This window comes from Ursus maritimus, unplaced genomic scaffold (genome assembly GCF_017311325.1).
Source record: "Ursus maritimus isolate PB19 unplaced genomic scaffold, ASM1731132v1 scaffold_5, whole genome shotgun sequence".
Lineage (NCBI taxonomy): Eukaryota > Metazoa > Chordata > Mammalia > Carnivora > Ursidae > Ursus > Ursus maritimus.
In genome coordinates this window covers 18571778-18588687 of record NW_024426663.1, presented here as the reverse complement: position 1 = coordinate 18588687, position 16910 = coordinate 18571778, and the positions used below count along the sequence as shown (strand labels likewise).

General features: G+C 41.4%; 1 protein-coding gene and 1 long non-coding RNA gene across 2 annotated transcripts in view; one reads left to right on the top strand and one right to left on the bottom strand.

Moving 5' to 3' along the window:
* Positions 1-15603, top strand: part of ADGRV1 (adhesion G protein-coupled receptor V1) — a 471428-nt gene extending 455825 nt beyond the window's left edge. Inside the window, exons 87-89 of the mRNA XM_008700836.2 lie at positions 1786-1977; positions 4376-4553; positions 15166-15603. Coding sequence (XP_008699058.2) covers positions 1786-1977; positions 4376-4553; positions 15166-15284 — 489 coding nt within the window. The 3' untranslated portion in view covers positions 15285-15603. The remainder of the gene's footprint in view (positions 1-1785; positions 1978-4375; positions 4554-15165) is intronic.
* LOC103672161 lies at positions 692-13904 on the bottom strand. Its single transcript, XR_571086.2, has 4 exons — positions 13278-13904; positions 12336-12507; positions 3477-3848; positions 692-1145 (listed from the first exon to the last, which is right to left on the bottom strand). It is a non-coding gene; the product is annotated as an uncharacterized LOC103672161 (long non-coding RNA).
* Positions 15604-16910: the final 1307 nt, after the last annotated feature.

Here is a 16910-nt window from a genome sequence, read left to right as displayed (position 1 = left end):
TTTTCAGGAAGATTTGTTTCTGCTAACGTTCACATCATCCTTTGCATGTGAAACTAATTCACTTACCTTACATAATTTAAAATATTAATGTTGGGTAAAAAAAAAACCCCTTAATCAAAAGGAAACAAATGTTTCTATTACTTACTGTATATTGTGGTTAGAGTAATTATATTTAAAAATATTTTTAGCAGATAAACCACTGATTTTAAAACGTATTTGTTGGTTATGTAGATTGGATGCCAACTCTGGAAGGGGTCATTCTAGGAGAAAGGGGACAAGACCTAATTTATGGAGGTATTCTAGAAATGGCAACAGAGCTCACATACTAGCATGCCCATCTTGCAGACTGTTCTTTCATTTTACATTAAAAATTAGTTGTAATTCTTATGCCTTGAATATTTTCTAGATTTTTTGCTGTTTATACCAGCAGATAAAAGTTTCAAGCCCACGAGCATATTATTTGCTTTATTGCTTCCATACTCCTAGAAATGTCACGAACCATGGGAGAATGCAAACGTCACCAAATGAAGATACTATGTCTTATGAAAAATGTTAACATTAACTCCTTTTCTTCTTTAATAAGCTGAATATCTTGCTTTCATTTTTGTGGATTAACTTAAGAATTTTAATAACTAAGGAGATTTTTACTTGCTTCTAAAACTTAAACACCAGGATTAACAGACGCAGAAGCCACAATTTAACATATTTTATTGGCTGAGTGTAAAGGTCAAAATTACCAAGCATTATAGAAGCACCATTAGAAGTATACAGTAGATCCCTTGTAAAAATCGTGAAGGACAGCCAGTGTAGGCAACGTCTGGAACACAAATACAAAATTCGAGTTGCTCTCTCTGTGACAGAAGCCGAGCAATTGTCAAGAGTTTGACTGGGTTGCGAAAGAATTTAAAGGGCCAGCAGATCTTTAAGAACGCACAACATAGCTTTGTTGTCTCCATAACATTCACTGAGGAGCCAGGCACGCTAAATATTAAGCAATCCACAGAATTCCTCTGAGTCCCTACCCAGTGACTGTATTTTCAAATGAAATAGTTGGTGAGCTATAGATAAACAAAATCAGAAGACTCGATTAGGGTTGCCCTTCTGGGAGTCTGCAAGGTGGTTGGAGCATTACTGCAACCATTTTGCTACGAAAAAAAAAATGAGAGAAAGTGAGATCCATGGGAAAAGAGTAGTTTTTTTGGAAGGCAAGAGGTTTGCTTTCTAAAGCAAAAGCTACACAGCTAATCAGATATACTTCTGAAGTTCCGTTTTCATGTATCAGTAGGGCTAGATTTCAGAGTCACTTGGGTTTTAATCAAGAAAAAAAATGATTGAGGGGGCGCCTGGGTGGCACAGCGGTTAAGCGTCTGCCTTCGGCTCAGGGCGTGATCCCGGCGTTATGGGATCGAGCCCCACATCAGGCTCCTCCGCTATGAGCCTGCTTCTTCCTCTCCTACTCCCCCTGCTTGTGTTCCCTCTCTCGCTGGCTGTCTCTCTCTGTCAAATAAATAAATAAAATCTTTAAAAAAAAAAAAAAAAGAAAAGAAAAGAAATGATTTTTTTAGTGAGAGGGCAGTTTTCCCAAATAACCTTGAATAACTTTTTTGTGACATTCAGAAATTTACAGTGGCCTCTTGCTAGACTTGTAACATGTTCTGTAATTCCCTGCTTCGGGTAGAATTTGGGGACCGCTTGTAGAAAATCGGCTGTGCTTACAACCACGTTTATTTTTCAGCTGCGGTAGCCGGACTTCCTTTAACAAGCTAGTGTTATTTTCTTTTGCAGGGACTTTATGTTTTTGTGGTTTATTTCATTCTACACAACCAGACGTGTTGCCCTATGAAGGCCAGCTACACGGTGGAAATGAATGGACACCCAGGACCCAGCACAGCCTTCTTCACACCAGGGAGTGGCATGCCTCCTGCTGGAGGGGAAATCAGCAAGTCCACGCAGAATCTTATCAGTGCTATGGAGGAGGTGCCTGCCCTTGCCCTTGCTCTTGCACTTGCTCATGCTCTCCCCCACCCTCCCCTCCCCCACCCCTCCCTCCCTTCCCCACCTCCCTCTCGAAGAGTGAAAGTTAAAAGGTACTATGTGACTGTTAAATCCCTTTCCTAGAACAGCCTCTGATCCATGGTATTTGCTTGGCTTACTGTGGTATCAGGCCTGTATCTCATTCTTTTTCTTCCCTATCCTGTGAGCTGTACTAACCCGCAGTTTGTACTGGGAAGTCAGTGCATAATTTGTCACCGCTTTCTTCAGAATCTTCCGAATTTAACATGGCAGTGACGGAATCTGCTTCGGAAATGGTTTTTTTAAATACTGTGTTCTTCCTAAAAATACTTCCTCAGCTCTCTTTCTTCACCCATCCCAGCTCATTCCTTCAATCCCAACAAACACTCAGTGAAAAGAAAATAGGCTAAAACTCTTTTTAATTTAAATACCCGAAAATATTTTAGGACAGAAGCTTCGAAGAGGGCTTCAGCGGCACTACTAGAAAATCTATCTAGGACGTCCTTTGTGAGACCCACCTCCCACTGTCCTCTGCATTCTGTCCACCTCGTCTTGCTTTCCTGTGTCTAGATCACAGTGCCACCAACCTGTCAGTAATGCTACCTCTAGCACGGGGACCACTGCTCAGATTTTTAAAACTACCTGCAGACATTCGTCCAGGCAGAGATGGTATGCAGGTCCCTGATCAGTTCTGTAGTGCCTGACTTGTGCTTGCTTACCATTCCTTACGTAGCTCATATTGCCCTCTCTGTAGTGAAGAGCCAAGGGGAGGGGTGCCTGGGTGGCTCAGTCGGTTAAGCTTCTGACTTTTGCTTTCCACTCAGGTCATGATCTCAGGTTTGTGAGATCCTGCCCTGCATAGGGCTCCCCGCTGAGCATGGAGCCTGCTTAAGATTCTTTCTCTCCCTCTGCCCCTTCTCCACCCCTTCCAAAAAATTAAGAAACAAAAAAATAAATTGAGCCAAGGGGAACAGTATTTGTGTTTGCATCCTGAACAATGCAGGAGATCAAAGTGCATCTGTCTAAAAAGGTAATGGTTTATAGATAGTCAAGTAGGTAAATAGGTAGGTAGAGAGAGAATCTACCTGCTCAGTGGTCTTTTTTGTCCTCCATGTTAATGTAGAAAGGAATTTTATTCATGTCAGGTTAAAATTAAGGTAAGTCAGTGATCACAAGTCAAGTACAATATTTTTTAAGAATTTTAGTATCCCTAAATGTGTAGAAATTTAATACCGTTTCTATATCCCCAAAGTTCTTAAAACGGAATTATTTTCACATCATAGTTGATTCCAATAGAAATGGTAATTTTTAGAGCTAGCAATTCAGGAGTGAATCTTAAAAATTTTTGTTTGTCTCTTTGATTGTTTACCCGATCTAGCATTTCTCTAGATTAGCCAGGTGTGGTTATTTAAAGTCAAACTAAGTAAAATTAAATAACATTAAAAATTCAGTTCATCACTCACCCTGGCCACATTCAAGTGCCATAATGGAGAACACGGGTGTAAAATATTTGTGTCATCACAGAAAGCTCTGTTGAGCAGGGCTGGTCTAGATGTCCAACTTCTTAATGAAATATTTTAAGGCTAAATCTTCTCTCAAATGATCTCTACAGTCCTCAGGTCACTTTTCTCAATACAAGGCATCCCTGCAGTCTCTCTTGGGGGGGAGCAGCTGTGACAGTTTAATTCCTGGGCCTGAGCCACTACTTGAATGTTCATGTGGGGTGTTGCACGATGGTGTACCCTTAAGTGTGCTCTGCATTCCTCAGAGGCTTGGAATTGGCCTTGATCCAGTTGTCTGTGGATGAGGGACTGTCAGAGACATTCTAGGAAGCCCTGCAGAGAAGGGAAGGCATGAGGAAAGGAAGGATTAAAGGACTGGTTATCAGTGGCCAAGAGGGATGTGAATATATTTAATTATTTCAGGTTAGAACTATCTTTTTAATCATTGAATCCAATGATTATATGAATCTTTATTTTATAACTGGAAGTTTTATTCCCCCTCCCCTATTGCGTCCACCACCCCAATTCCATCCCCTCCAGTTCTTAAATTCTTAACAGTTTTCTTTCCATACATACTACCAAAAAAATAAAACATGTTGTTTGAGTTAAAAAAATAAATTTTTCCCTACACATGACAGCATAGAAATCTACAAGTAATTCTTATAGAGCAATTGCTTAGAATCACCAGACTGGGCTGTCTCTAAGGACCAAAGGTAAAATTAAAGGTCTTAATTCTAAACAGTTCAACAGTCCCTTCACATGGTCTCCATAATGAGAATATGAAGATAAAGTAGATATCAGAGTAAATATGTATGTATTGATATTATGGTTTCCTTTTCTCCCAACCCTACCCCAAAAAGGTGCCACCTGACTGGGAGAGAGCATCCTTCCAACAAGCCAGTCAAGCCAGCCCTGACTTGAAGCCAAGTCCGCAGAATGGCGCCACGTTCCCTTCCTCCGGAGGATATGGTCAGGGGTCACTAATAGCCGATGAAGAGTCCCAGGAGTTTGATGACTTGATATTTGCATTAAAAACTGGTATGTATGAACCCGCAAACCACATTAGAAGTAGGCACTCTTGCTATGCTACAACTTATATCTTCTTCCCATGAGGTTACAAAAGAAGAACAGTCAGTCCCCCTTAGCACATCCTGATTCTCATGACCCATTCCTAATCCCAGCCAAACTTTAGGATATTTTGTTCTTGGCACCAAATATAACACAACCTAAAAATAATTTACAATTTGCTCTTAAGAAAAAGGCATACTCAAAGTAAATGTAAATATCTCTGTCATGGAATCTTGATATAACACCAAGATACCATTGAGACAAGTTCAGTATTGTAAGACAGTGGTAGGGATCGCACTCAGAGAGTTTTGCCTCTGACCTGCCAAAGAGACTGGACTGTCTCTGAAGCAAAAAAATGTCAAAGGCAATGTAATGGGCCACATGTAGTTCTACTGTTTTCTAAGCACCATCATATATCGTATTTCACTGGCTCCTCCTACATGTTCAACCCCACTCAACCTGTGACCCCAGTGGATGGTTGTTTTCAAATCAAATATGCTGGGGTTTTTTTCTTTTCTTTTCTCTTAAATTTTTTTTTTATTAAGTAAACGCTACCTCCCAATGTGGGGCTCAAACTTACAGCACTGAGATCAAAAGACACATGCTCTGCCAACTTAGCCAGCCAGGCGCCCCTACAGTTTTTTTTCTTTTATTTTTTTCCTCAGAAAAATCTCAAACTGCCAGTGTTACAAAATGTTCAGTGATTTTTCATTTCTAGATGTACAAGTAAGCAAGAAGATATATCCATACTCAGATGAACCTATTAAGATAATTATTCAAAATGCATTTTACTAAATATCCCTATATTAAGAATAGTGCTTGGCACTTGGTAAAACTTTTGTAGATATTGTTAGAAAATGAATGAATGAATGAATGAATGAAAAATGAAACTTAGAGTTTGCTTGGAGGAACAGACATTCACGCAAACATGACATAAGGAAGAATAAGTAAGTAGTGAAAAGAGTTATTAATTATTGAAGAGATTGAGGAAAATTTTTTGAACCCTCTCGGCCTTGATTCTTGAAAAATATGTGGTTTTAAATAGGTGAAGAGTGGAGGAAAGGCATTGCAGACTGAGGGAGTAGAATCAGCCGAAGCCCTGGGCTTACAGGTGCAAGGCTTGCAGGTACTCGGGAAGAAGGCGCACTGCAGTGTGGCTGGGGCGGGTAGGGAGTGCGAGCCAGGCAGCAGGAGAAAGGCCTGCAAGGTAATTTACCTGCATTGTTAATAATTTACTGTAGTTCCCCAACTAGGTTTCAGTGAACAAACTCCTTGAGATATTTATAGTCATCCTCAATGGGAGGACCCTCTGACTGAGTATATTTGGGAAACTGCAAAGATTCACAATTCACATTAGCATTTAGCAGCTCTAAAAAGTCCTAGAGTAAAGAAACCCACTTCACTTAATTTAACCTGGTGTTTCCGGAACACATTTAGTAATAGATTCATTTTGTGGGAGCAGAACACTTGCTGGTGTTTTACATAACATTAAAATGCTATTCAGAAGCCATGCTAAGAAGTGGGATTTTTATAGAACCTAGTGAGCCATGGAGGTTTTTGAGGAGAGGAATGGCATGTTCCCACTGGGTTTTGAGGCAAAAGAACTCTTAACGAAAGTATGAGAAATAAATTTAGAAGCAAAACCAGAAAGGCTAGGAGATTATTACAATTGTCCAAGAGAATGAGGTTCGGGCCTCGGATTCGGGGAGCAGAAATAAGAAAGAGAAGATGAACACCAGAAGAAAGCTGAGGGAGCACAGTCAGGACAGTCAGCAAAGGCGCCTGCTTCTCACTTCGGTGGCTGAGGAATTGTGTAAAGAGCATTTGTTCATTCATGTGTTTCGGGGGAAACTGATGAGTTCAGATTTGGAAGTATTGGTTGGTAGGCCCGGGGCTCTTAAATATTCAGGGCTGAAGGGTCTTAGCTGAGGATTCAGGGTTGGAGGTATTGGTTTGACCTGTACCAGTGCAGAGACTCTATTCGAAGCTGCGGGGATGGACGAGTTTGAGCTCGGTAGAGTGAAGGAGAGAGAGAAGAAGAAGAAAAGGAAAGAGGTGAGGAAGGGAGGGGAGACGGAGGAAGGGCAACAAGAAGAGCATCCTGGATAATATCTCCTTTAAAGAGTGAATAGGGGCGCCTGGGTGGCTCAGTTGGTTGAGTGCCCAACTCTTGATTTCGGCTCAGGTCATGATCTCAGGGTTGTGAGATTGAGCCCAGTGTTGGGCTCTGTGCTCAGCACAGTGTCTACTTGAGATTTTCTCTCTCCCTCTCCCTCTTCCCCCTTCCTCTCCCCCATGCTTGCTCGCTCTCCCTCTCTCTCTCTCTCTCTGGAAAATCAATCAATCAATCAATCAATCAATCAATAAATATTTTAGAAGAGTGAATAGAAGAGGGTCCCACGGAGGAAACTACAGCATGGTGAAAAAGAATAAAGAGAGAAGAAGTTTCATGGAGAAGGAAATAACAACTGCCTAAAATGTTTACTAGTGTTAGGACTAAAAAGGGGCTTTCAGAATACTAATGATTCTCAGGGAAGATTATGTCCCCAGCACTACAAAGTGGTCAGTTGTTGATGTTGGGACACTGGAAACATAAAATGAATTCTTGCAGCATAATTAAATTAGATGTGGGTCCTATATATATAACAAGTATTAAATGCATTCAGTTCAGGAATGTATGGAATGACTTGCTTGCTTATGGATGAGTTTAGCATTCCTTGGAGCTCACTAAATTCATTAGGAAATAAATACTTAAAAAGACCGAAACAACAGTCTCTAATATTGGTTCCCTCTATTTTTAGAAAAGGTACTATAATAATCAAGCACCACCCTCAAGACACTTCATCATAGAATATGGTCAAATCAGAGAAGCAGTTCACATGCCATTCCGTCTGCAGCTGAATTTACAGTTGACACATAGGCCCAGATTTGGCCCAATAGAGGGTTTTGTTTGATTCTCATAGCATTTTAACATTTTTTAAGCCCAAATTTCAGAGATATCCTAGGGTACCTCACAGTCTCAGCAGCAGAGCATGTGACACTTGATCTCAGGCTCGTGAGTTAGAGCCCCACATTGGGTGTACAGATTACTTTAAAAAAAAAAAAATCTTAAAAAAATTTTGGAGATATCCCATAAAAACCCAGAATTTCTTAAAAAAAAAAAAATCTAGCAACAGAGTGCTTAAAATATAGCACAATCTTAAAATCTCCTTGATTGGAGTTGAGTAATGGCCATCTTTCTGGACAGAGCATGAGCTCTTTGATTTGTCCAGTGCTCACCAGACCTGTGTCACTGGTCTATGCTTGCCGACCTGGCCTCAGTGACATTTTTTTTTTTTTTTAAAGATTTTATTTATTTATTCAACAGAGATAGAGACAGCCAGTGAGAGAGGGAACACAAGCAGGGGAAGTGGGAGAGGAAGAAGCAGGCTCATAGCAGAAGAGCCTGATGTGGGGCTCGATCCCAGATCGCCGGGATCACGCCCTGAGCCGAAGGCAGACGCTTAACCGCTGTGCCACCCAGGCGCCCCTCTCAGTGACATTTAAGTTTGCAAACTTTGATCTATCACAGGTCCACTTTAACCATTGGCCTCTACAAGTCTGGTACTGGGAACAGTGGGTCTTCCAAGTCTTTTCATTTAAACCCTTAAACAACTTTGAAAAGCTAGGTAACCCTTTGCATATATTTAATAAACATCTAAAGATTTTCATCATAAGTTGAAATAGTATCAAATAATGTAATTTCCACTGTATTATAAATTTTAGTGTTTAAAAATGAAAATTTTACAGTATTCTTTTAAACTAAAGGAGTGTAAATATCATAGCAATTTGATACCCATCATTATTCGTTTCATTTTTTTATTTTATTTTATTTATTTGAGAAAAAGAGAAAGAGAGAGCAGGGAATCTCAAGCAGACTCCAAGCTCAGCACAGAGCCCAACTCGGGGCTGGATCCCATGACCTTGAGACCATGACCTGAGCAGAAATCAAGAGTCAGACGCCCAACCAAGCCACCCAGGCACCCCATATTCATTTCATTTTTTTAAAATACATATGGGGCAGGCTTTTCTCTTACAATTGGAAATTTTACATCACTGTATTTTCTCCTTGAGCTTATATTTCCATTCCACTCCACCACAGAAGTTTATCCTAATATATTTTATGCTTGAAGTTCATTTAATCTTCACTCACTCAAAACAACTTCTAACAAAACATGTATACAAACTGAAACTTAAAGTTTCCTGTGGTCATAAGAAAGTATTAGTGTTAAAAGTTTCTTTTTTTACTGTTATCATTATAATTATTATTAGTCTATGAATGAATAAATCAACATTGATTTTTAAAATATTAAATGTTTTGAGGAGCGCCTGGGTGGCTCAGTCAGTTGAGCACCCGACTCTTGAGTTCTAGTCAGGATATGAGATCAAGCTCCACATGGGGCTCCACACTCGGTGGGGAATCTGCTTGAGATTTTCTTTCTCTCTCTCTGTCTCCCTTTCCCTCTGTCTCTCTTCCCACCCACTGTGAGGCACTCTTGCATGCTCTCTCTCTTAAATAAATAAATCTTTTAAAAAATAATAAAATAAAATTTTAAATGTTTTAATAAATAACTATCAAAAACGCATCAGAAGAGTGCCCATGCGGGCACTTTTCTGGCTCAGCCAGAGGAGCATGCAACTCTGGATCTTGAGGTCATGAGTTCAACACCCACGTTGGGTGTAGAGATGACTTGAATGAATAAATAAACTTTGGGGAAAAAAGTGCACACAGAAGTTAAAAATCTATGAATCCATTTTCTTAAGCTGTCCTCACACCACCCTCGACTCTTTGAAAAACCTTCATGTGCCACAAGTTAAAGGAATCCCATTGCTTCAGATGTTTTATGAAGGAGTTCAGAGACACTGACCTGGAGCATTGTGTAGTATTAGAGTATGAGGTGGGATGGCCAGCTCCATGGCTAGATTTTTATGTTTATCAAAAGCTGACAAGGTTCTAGAATATATCAAGCTTGGAGCATATTGGGCTTAGAAACAGGATTTTCTTCACAGAGGGCTTCTCCCAGAAAGACTAATCTGATTCCCTATCATCCCTGGTCCCTCAGCTTCCCGGTTTTACCTCAGGCCAACGACACAAATGTCATGGTAAACATTTCTTCATTGGAAACTTCAAATGATTTCTTTTTCAGTCAGAAGAAAATAAATGACAAGTCCTTGAATCGAAATGAAAACATTCAGAATCAAGGCCTAAATACTCAAACTCCTCTAAGAACTCATTAATAAATATCTCTTTCAGATAGATCACATAAAACCACAATGACTTATTTAACTTCAAAAACTTCTACAGACCAGTGTGCTAAACAAGGTTAAATGGGCATCAAGTGGAAGAGCAAAATTCGGAAAGATTTTTTTTCCTTCTGAAAAAAAAAGATTGAAGGAGAATGATCTTTGTATCACTTATCACATTTGAAAAATCTGTAGAAAATAGTAATGGGCCTTGGGATCAGAGAGCCCTGTGTTGGCATCCTAGTTCTGTAGTCTACTATCTGTGTGATTTTCAGCAAGGGACTCAAGGTTTCAGTTTCCTCATTTAGCATATAAGAGTTATTATAATTAGGGGCACCTGGGTGGCTCAGTAGGCTAAGCGTCTGTCTTCAGCTTGGGTCATAATCCCAGGGTCCTGGCATCGAGTCCCACATCGGGCTCCCTGCTCAGTGTGGAGTCTGCTTCTCCCTCTGCCTCTCCCTCTGCCCCCAGCTTGTGCTCTCTCTCTCTCGCTCACTCTCTCTCTCAAATAAATAAATACAATCTTTTTAAAAAAAGTTATAATTAGCTTGTAAGTTTTCATGGAGTTTAGAGATTGTTAATATAAAGAATCTATTAGTATCTGGCAGAGTTGAAGTTCAGTAGCTCATTGTATGTATTATTTGTTGGGTCCAGCTTACTGTTATGCATAAAAACTATTTTTTTAAAAGATTTATTTATTTGAGGGGCGCCTGGGTGGCACAGTGGTTAAGCGTCTGCCTTCGGCTCAGGGCGTGATCCCGGCGTTACGGGATCGAGCCCCACGTCAGGCTCCTCCACTATGAGCCTGCTTCTTCCTCTCCCACTCCCCCTGCTTGTGTTCCCTCTCTCGCTGGCTGTCTCTATCTCTGTCAAATAAATAAATAAAAAATCTTTAAAAAAAAAAAAGATTTATTTGAGAGAGAGTGAGAGAGCGAGAGATCACAAGAAGTGGGGAAGCGTAGAGGGAGAAGCAGACTCTCCACTGAGCAGGGAGCCCAATGCGGGGCTCCATCCCAATACCCTGGGATCATGACTTGAGCCGAAGGCAGATGCTTAACCAGCTGAGCCACTCAGGTGCCCCAACTTAAAAACTATTTTAAATGTTCATAATGTATTCTGAAACACCCGGTGTTCATTGCACCATGACTAGTAAGTGAGGTAAGAATGGGGGTAAAGGTGTAGAGGCTGGAATATGGGCCAAGAAGGTTTGCAACGTATTCTGTAGACAAAGTTGAATACTCAAAGCCTAGGGGACAAGGAAGTAACACAATTAGAACCACAAGAGGCAATATGGTATAGAAGAAAACACCTTACGTTTGGGGTCATAAGACCATTGGATATCTGCATTCTGTGACTTCCCTGCTGTGTGACCTAGCGACTCAGTGAACACCTCTGATCCGCAGGCACTCCCTGCATCTGTAAAACAAGACTAATAGTCAACCCTTTCCTAACTCAAGTGTGTTAAAATGTTGAAGAAAGGAGAGGCACCAGAAGAATGTAAAATGTTACTTCTAGTGCCTTTGCTATTACCTTTCTGTCTGTTATAGGGAAAAGTAATTATTACCACAGTTACTGGATTTTTCTTGAATTTTTGGCTTAAAATTAAAGCATAAAAAAATACCTTTCAAAAAAATCATGATACTGCAAAACACCCTCCTAGACCATTTCTGCATTACAAAGAGACTAGAGGGATGCCTGGGTGGCTCAGTCAGTTAAGTGTCTGCCTTGGGCTCAGGTCATGATCACGGGGTCCTGTTACCGAGCCCCACGGTGGGCTTCCCTGCTCAGTGGGCAGCCTGCTTCTGCCTCTCCACCACTTGCGCTCTCTTGTGCATGTGCTCTCTCTCTCTCTCTCAAATAAATAAAATATTTAAAACAAAAACAAACAATAAAAGAAAAACCCCAAACAAAACAAACAAAAAAACAACGAGCAAGAAGCCTGGGGCTGTGTTCCCAGTCTGCTGTGTTACTACTATGTGTAAGATGGGCCCTTTCTGAGTCACAGTGAGGGATTAAGATTTGAGTAATATGCATTTATTTCAGCTGGGCAGAAACTGAGAAGGAAGATGAGCTGGTTATGTAGATGGGGTAATTCAAGGGGAGGCTGTATCTAGAACTTCCTGATATTTCACGGGGCTCTAGGCTACTAAACAAGCCGGTGAAACCCATTACTTGTAAAGCTGCACCCCATCTTAAACCTTTCAGCCCGGTTCTGTCTGCCCTCGATGTCGGCTCAGCAGGCTTCCAGTGCGGAGCTTCTTTCTAGCATGCTTTAGTCAAGATGGTGGCAAACACTCTGTCTCCCTAGTGAGATCTGGAGCGGGCGGACACAAAGTCAGTGGGAGCTGATACTAGTGCACTCGTTAAGCCCCAGTCTGCCCTCATGGTAATCGTGGCGTCCTCTCTGCTTCTCTGTAGTCGATCCCACGTTGGGCAACTTTCTTATGTAGCCCTTTTGTTCCTCCTTACCTGGATTAAGCTGCTGTAGGCCTCAGGGCCCCAGGTACCTTCTCCTTACAGAGTGGCCAGTGTCTTCCCGATCCGCTGAGGTTCTTCCAAGTGGGACAGTTCCCCTGTTCCTGGGGTAGAGAAGCATGGGCTTTTTGTCCTTCTAAGGCAGAGCGGCAGACTCAAATGTTACCTTCAGGGGCCAAGCAAATACCATGAGTGATTCAAGAGGGCTGGGTGAAAACAGGGGCAAACGGTAGTGCCAGATCCATGTTTTTTGCTTTTTTTGGGGGCGGGGGGGCAATCCAGAAAATGCAGGCCTAGTGTTGCCCTCTGCTTTTTCAAGAGAAACCAAAAATCTGATTTTCTTATGTTAAGTGTACTAACTTTGGCAACTAACTAAATTTTTAAAAATACTGTCATTGGTAGTATTCTAATTCTTCACCTAAGGAAAGAGTCAATGGGTGTTTGTCACACATTTTGCTCTGTGACACATACACGTTATCTGGGGAGATATCATATAATTTATCATCCAAACCAGGGCAGTTTAAGAGAATAAAGGGGAGGGGCGCCTGGGTGGCACAGCGGTTAAGCGTCTGCCTTTGGCTCAGGGCGTGATCCCAGCGTTATGGGATCGAGCCCCACATCAGGCTCCTCCGCTATGAGCCTGCTTCTTCCTCTCCCACTCCCCCTGCTTGTGTTCCCTCTCTCACTGGCTGTCTCTATCTCTGTCGAATAAATAAATAAAAATCTTTAAAAAAAAAAAAAGAATAAAGGGGATGTGATTCACAAGTTTTTCAGGTATAAACTAGGACTTTTCTTTTCGAATACTGCATTCCCCCACCTCCCTGATTCGAAGGAAGGTGAAAGAACCATCTGCAGAAGGGTGTGAAATGGGCCTCGATGGATAGGCAGCAAGACAGGCTGGAATTCATGTGGCACATGCAGGGCCAGACAAGAGACCTGATCACTTGGAGGAAGCTTTCCAAAGGCCGAGGTTGAAGTGTGTCTATTTGGTAGGGTAGAGCCAGATTAGGAAGTGTCCTAATCAGTGTCCAAGGGTTCCAGACTTGATGCAGTTGGCGATAGGAACTGTTTGTTCTTGGGAAGGAGAGGGCATGGCATGCGGAATGGATCTGAGGAACAGAACAAGCAGTAAGGCTTGGAAGAGACATTGGTAAGAACTGGAATGCAGGGCATAGTTTATTAATACACTCAGCAGACATTTACTAAACACCCACAGTGTGCTGAGCACTGTCCTATGAGCTAGATGATAAAAAATATGAGGGACATAATGCAAGGAGGGAGTCAGACATTTCGGAAGAGAATCATCGTGTTTCTATGGGTAGCCGAGTTGACAGCTGAGGTGCTACCGACAGGAAGAATGGAGGCAGCCAGATTAAGGAGGCGGGGGTAAGATGAATATGTCAGGCAGAGGTGGAAATAGTAGTGAGACGGCAGGCTAGAGAGCAAGCGGGGGTCAGGCGGATGGTGTGGGCCTGGAAGCAGGGCTGAGACAAGGCCTCCAGTGGTGCCCCACGAGGAAGAGATTGAGGAGGAAGCCCAAGAGCGCCCTGGAAGAAGACAGCAGGTCAGAGGATGAGATGGGCAAGGGCAGTGTCCCAGAAGCAAAGGGCGGAGATGAGGTTTCAACAGCCGCCTTTCACAGAGAGGTTGGGAAAGACAGACCCAGAAGAGGGAGGGCCTGGCTGGAAGAAGGCCCCCACTAGGGCTTCTGCTTCCATCCCCAAATAGGTTAAGAAGAGCCTAATTCGCCATCTGCCTTTCTCAAGCAGAAAGGGAGGTCTCAGCTGCCGAGCAACTGGTTTTTCATTTTCCTTCTTGTTTGCAGAGTCTAGTACCCAGCAGAGGGGGAGGAGTGGGAGCCGTAATCTCTGGTGATTCAAGCCAGCAGCACACCCTCTGACCACATCCCCATTCTGCGCGTGTGTGTGTGCGCACGCGTATGTGTGTGTGTGAGAGAGAGAGAGTTTGTGGTCCTCTGCGTATTAGAGAAGGAGAGAACAAGGGATTACGCTGGCACAGTGTTAAATTCTCTGAATTATTCTGAGCTGTAAGAAGGGTAGTGAATAGTGGAGCTTCCTCAAAACAGAGGTTCTGGGCGCTCTCTGTAATTAACAGCTAGCCTTGTGGGATTTGTGTATGGATCTGTTTTGGTACTGTGTTACGCAATTATTTTTATCTTGGGATCAGATCTGAGTTGTTCAGAGCCAGTGTCTTCTGGCACTGATACGACAGCATGCGTTGTCAATGCCTGGCTTTCTTCTCAGATCACTGCCCACACTGAGTCTCAGCTGAAGGACCTACTAGGTTCAGTACACGTGGGGTTGAAGATTCAGTTTTCTAACAACACACCCTACCCTCCTGCTGCAAAATTCTCATAACCTGCCTAATGTTTTTTACTTTAATGAGCTCCCAATTGAGAAATGCAATTCTTGGGAGTGTGTTACACCTGTCGACAATGTGGAAACAGAAAAGGTTGAGAACCCAAACTTGTGTTTTTAGAAATTACTTTTCACTTACAAAAACTACCAAAGGGAATTTAAATACAGGCTTATAATTGTTAGGTATTAATAATAATTAGTCAAGGGGCACCTGGCTGGCTCAGTCGGCAAAGCATGCAACTACTGATCTCAGGATGGGAGTTCAAGCCCCACTTTGGGTGTGGAGCCTACTTAAAATAATAATGATGATGATATTTTTTTCAAAATGTATAGCTCACTTTTTACCAATGTAATACAAATAAACATGTGTCAGCTTGGTGTAACTTGACCCTTAGTTCATTGCACTAATGGTCAGGAGTTTTGTGTTTATTCTTTTTCTATTACAGGTGCTGGTCTCAGTGTCAGTGATAACGAGTCTGGTCAAGGCAGCCAGGAGGGAGGCACCTTGACTGACTCCCAGATCGTAGAACTCAGGAGGATACCCATCGCGGACACTCACCTCTAGCACTTCAGTAACAATTAGAATGATACTTTTCTGTTTGTATTGACTTTGTGCTAAACTCTGTAAGTTTTATACACACAGCTATATAACAGGAACCTATGAATTGTGCTGGATGATTAACCCGGAAGTGATTGTAGTGTTTGGAATATGAACTACTTATCTGTGCGCAACCTGACAATTCACTGCTATGATGAAAGACTGGGTCCGTTTATATCAGTTCTATAGGATGCACGTGTTCCAAGAATATTAGTTTTTCTAATCATCTGACATGGCTAACATTGTTTAATAAAAGTAATAACAATCAATAAAAACCGTAGAATCCATCTGATATCACACAAGCTCATTATTTATGAGGAAATGTTGTGTATGAGCCAATAAGCATGCTGTATCTTGATGAGGTCAAGCACCTTGTTTCTTCCTGTATTGATACAGGTCATCCAGATTTAAGACTTCACAATTTATTGTCTGTTGAAGATTCTGCACCTACGTGTTGATGGGGTTACTGCAGTTTCATAGTCTTTCATCGAAAGTATGTATTTCTGCTCATCATGAAATTAGGGATCTGAACATTTTCCAAAATAAATGTTCTGTTCCCAGTTAAAAATAACCACTACATCAAGCACTTCAGCAGAGCTAAGAAGAGGAGCATTCGAACAGTGCAGTTTGTTTAGGAGAAATATTTCTTGGTTTCGATTTTTCAGTCTGTCTTTGTCTCAGAATGAGAAATCAGAAAGTCTATCCCAGAACAAACACTATTGTGTTTGGGATGATTTCATTGACTATGGTTCCAGAAGAATCATTAGGAACAGAACACATTTGTCCTAGGGAAGACTTTGTGACCTTCTGTTTTTGAATTCCTCAGTATTTTTGAGAAAATCAGTAACATCTCAAGAAAAACATTAAAATAAAAAATAAGTATCTAAGAGAAAATTTTGCTCTGTTAGTAATTTCCTTTAGAGCCATAATTAAAACATCCAAGTGCCCTGTACTCACTGCTAAGCCTGGCTTTATTCTTTATAAAACCTGAGCAGCATTATTTATCTTGATAAATTATTAAATGACTCTTCTCTTCCTGTTAGTCCTCCCCCACTCCTGCCTCCTCCCTATAAAATTGAGTGTTCATGGGTGGATTGTCATTGTAGGCAGAAAACAAAAGCTGGACAACAAAGTCAAACAGCATAACAAACAAAGCTCCATCCTTGGTGCCGTTTTAATCCTTTTCAGGAACTTTAGAAATGGTGGTTAGTAAGGCTGCATTTACCTTAAGTGACAAATAAATTAGTTGTCTCACCTGACAGCATTGCTCCCTATGTAGTCTGTTTCATGAGACGGTAGAAGCAATTGATGAAATTGGTTATAATATATAAAATTTAAGAGGAAAATTTTTAAATTGGTAAACATATTAAAATTGTTAATAGATTTTAATGAGTTGGGGGCTTAGGTAATGATCATAGAAATGTGAGATGTCATTGTGTAGAATCCACGAGTCATAATCACTGTAACATTTTCTCCAGATAATTAGATTCTTATTTGTCACCTAAGGTAAATTCAGTCTTATGACCACCATTTTTAAAGTTCCTAAAAAGACTATAACTTCACCAATGAGGAATTCTCTAACAAAGGCAATTG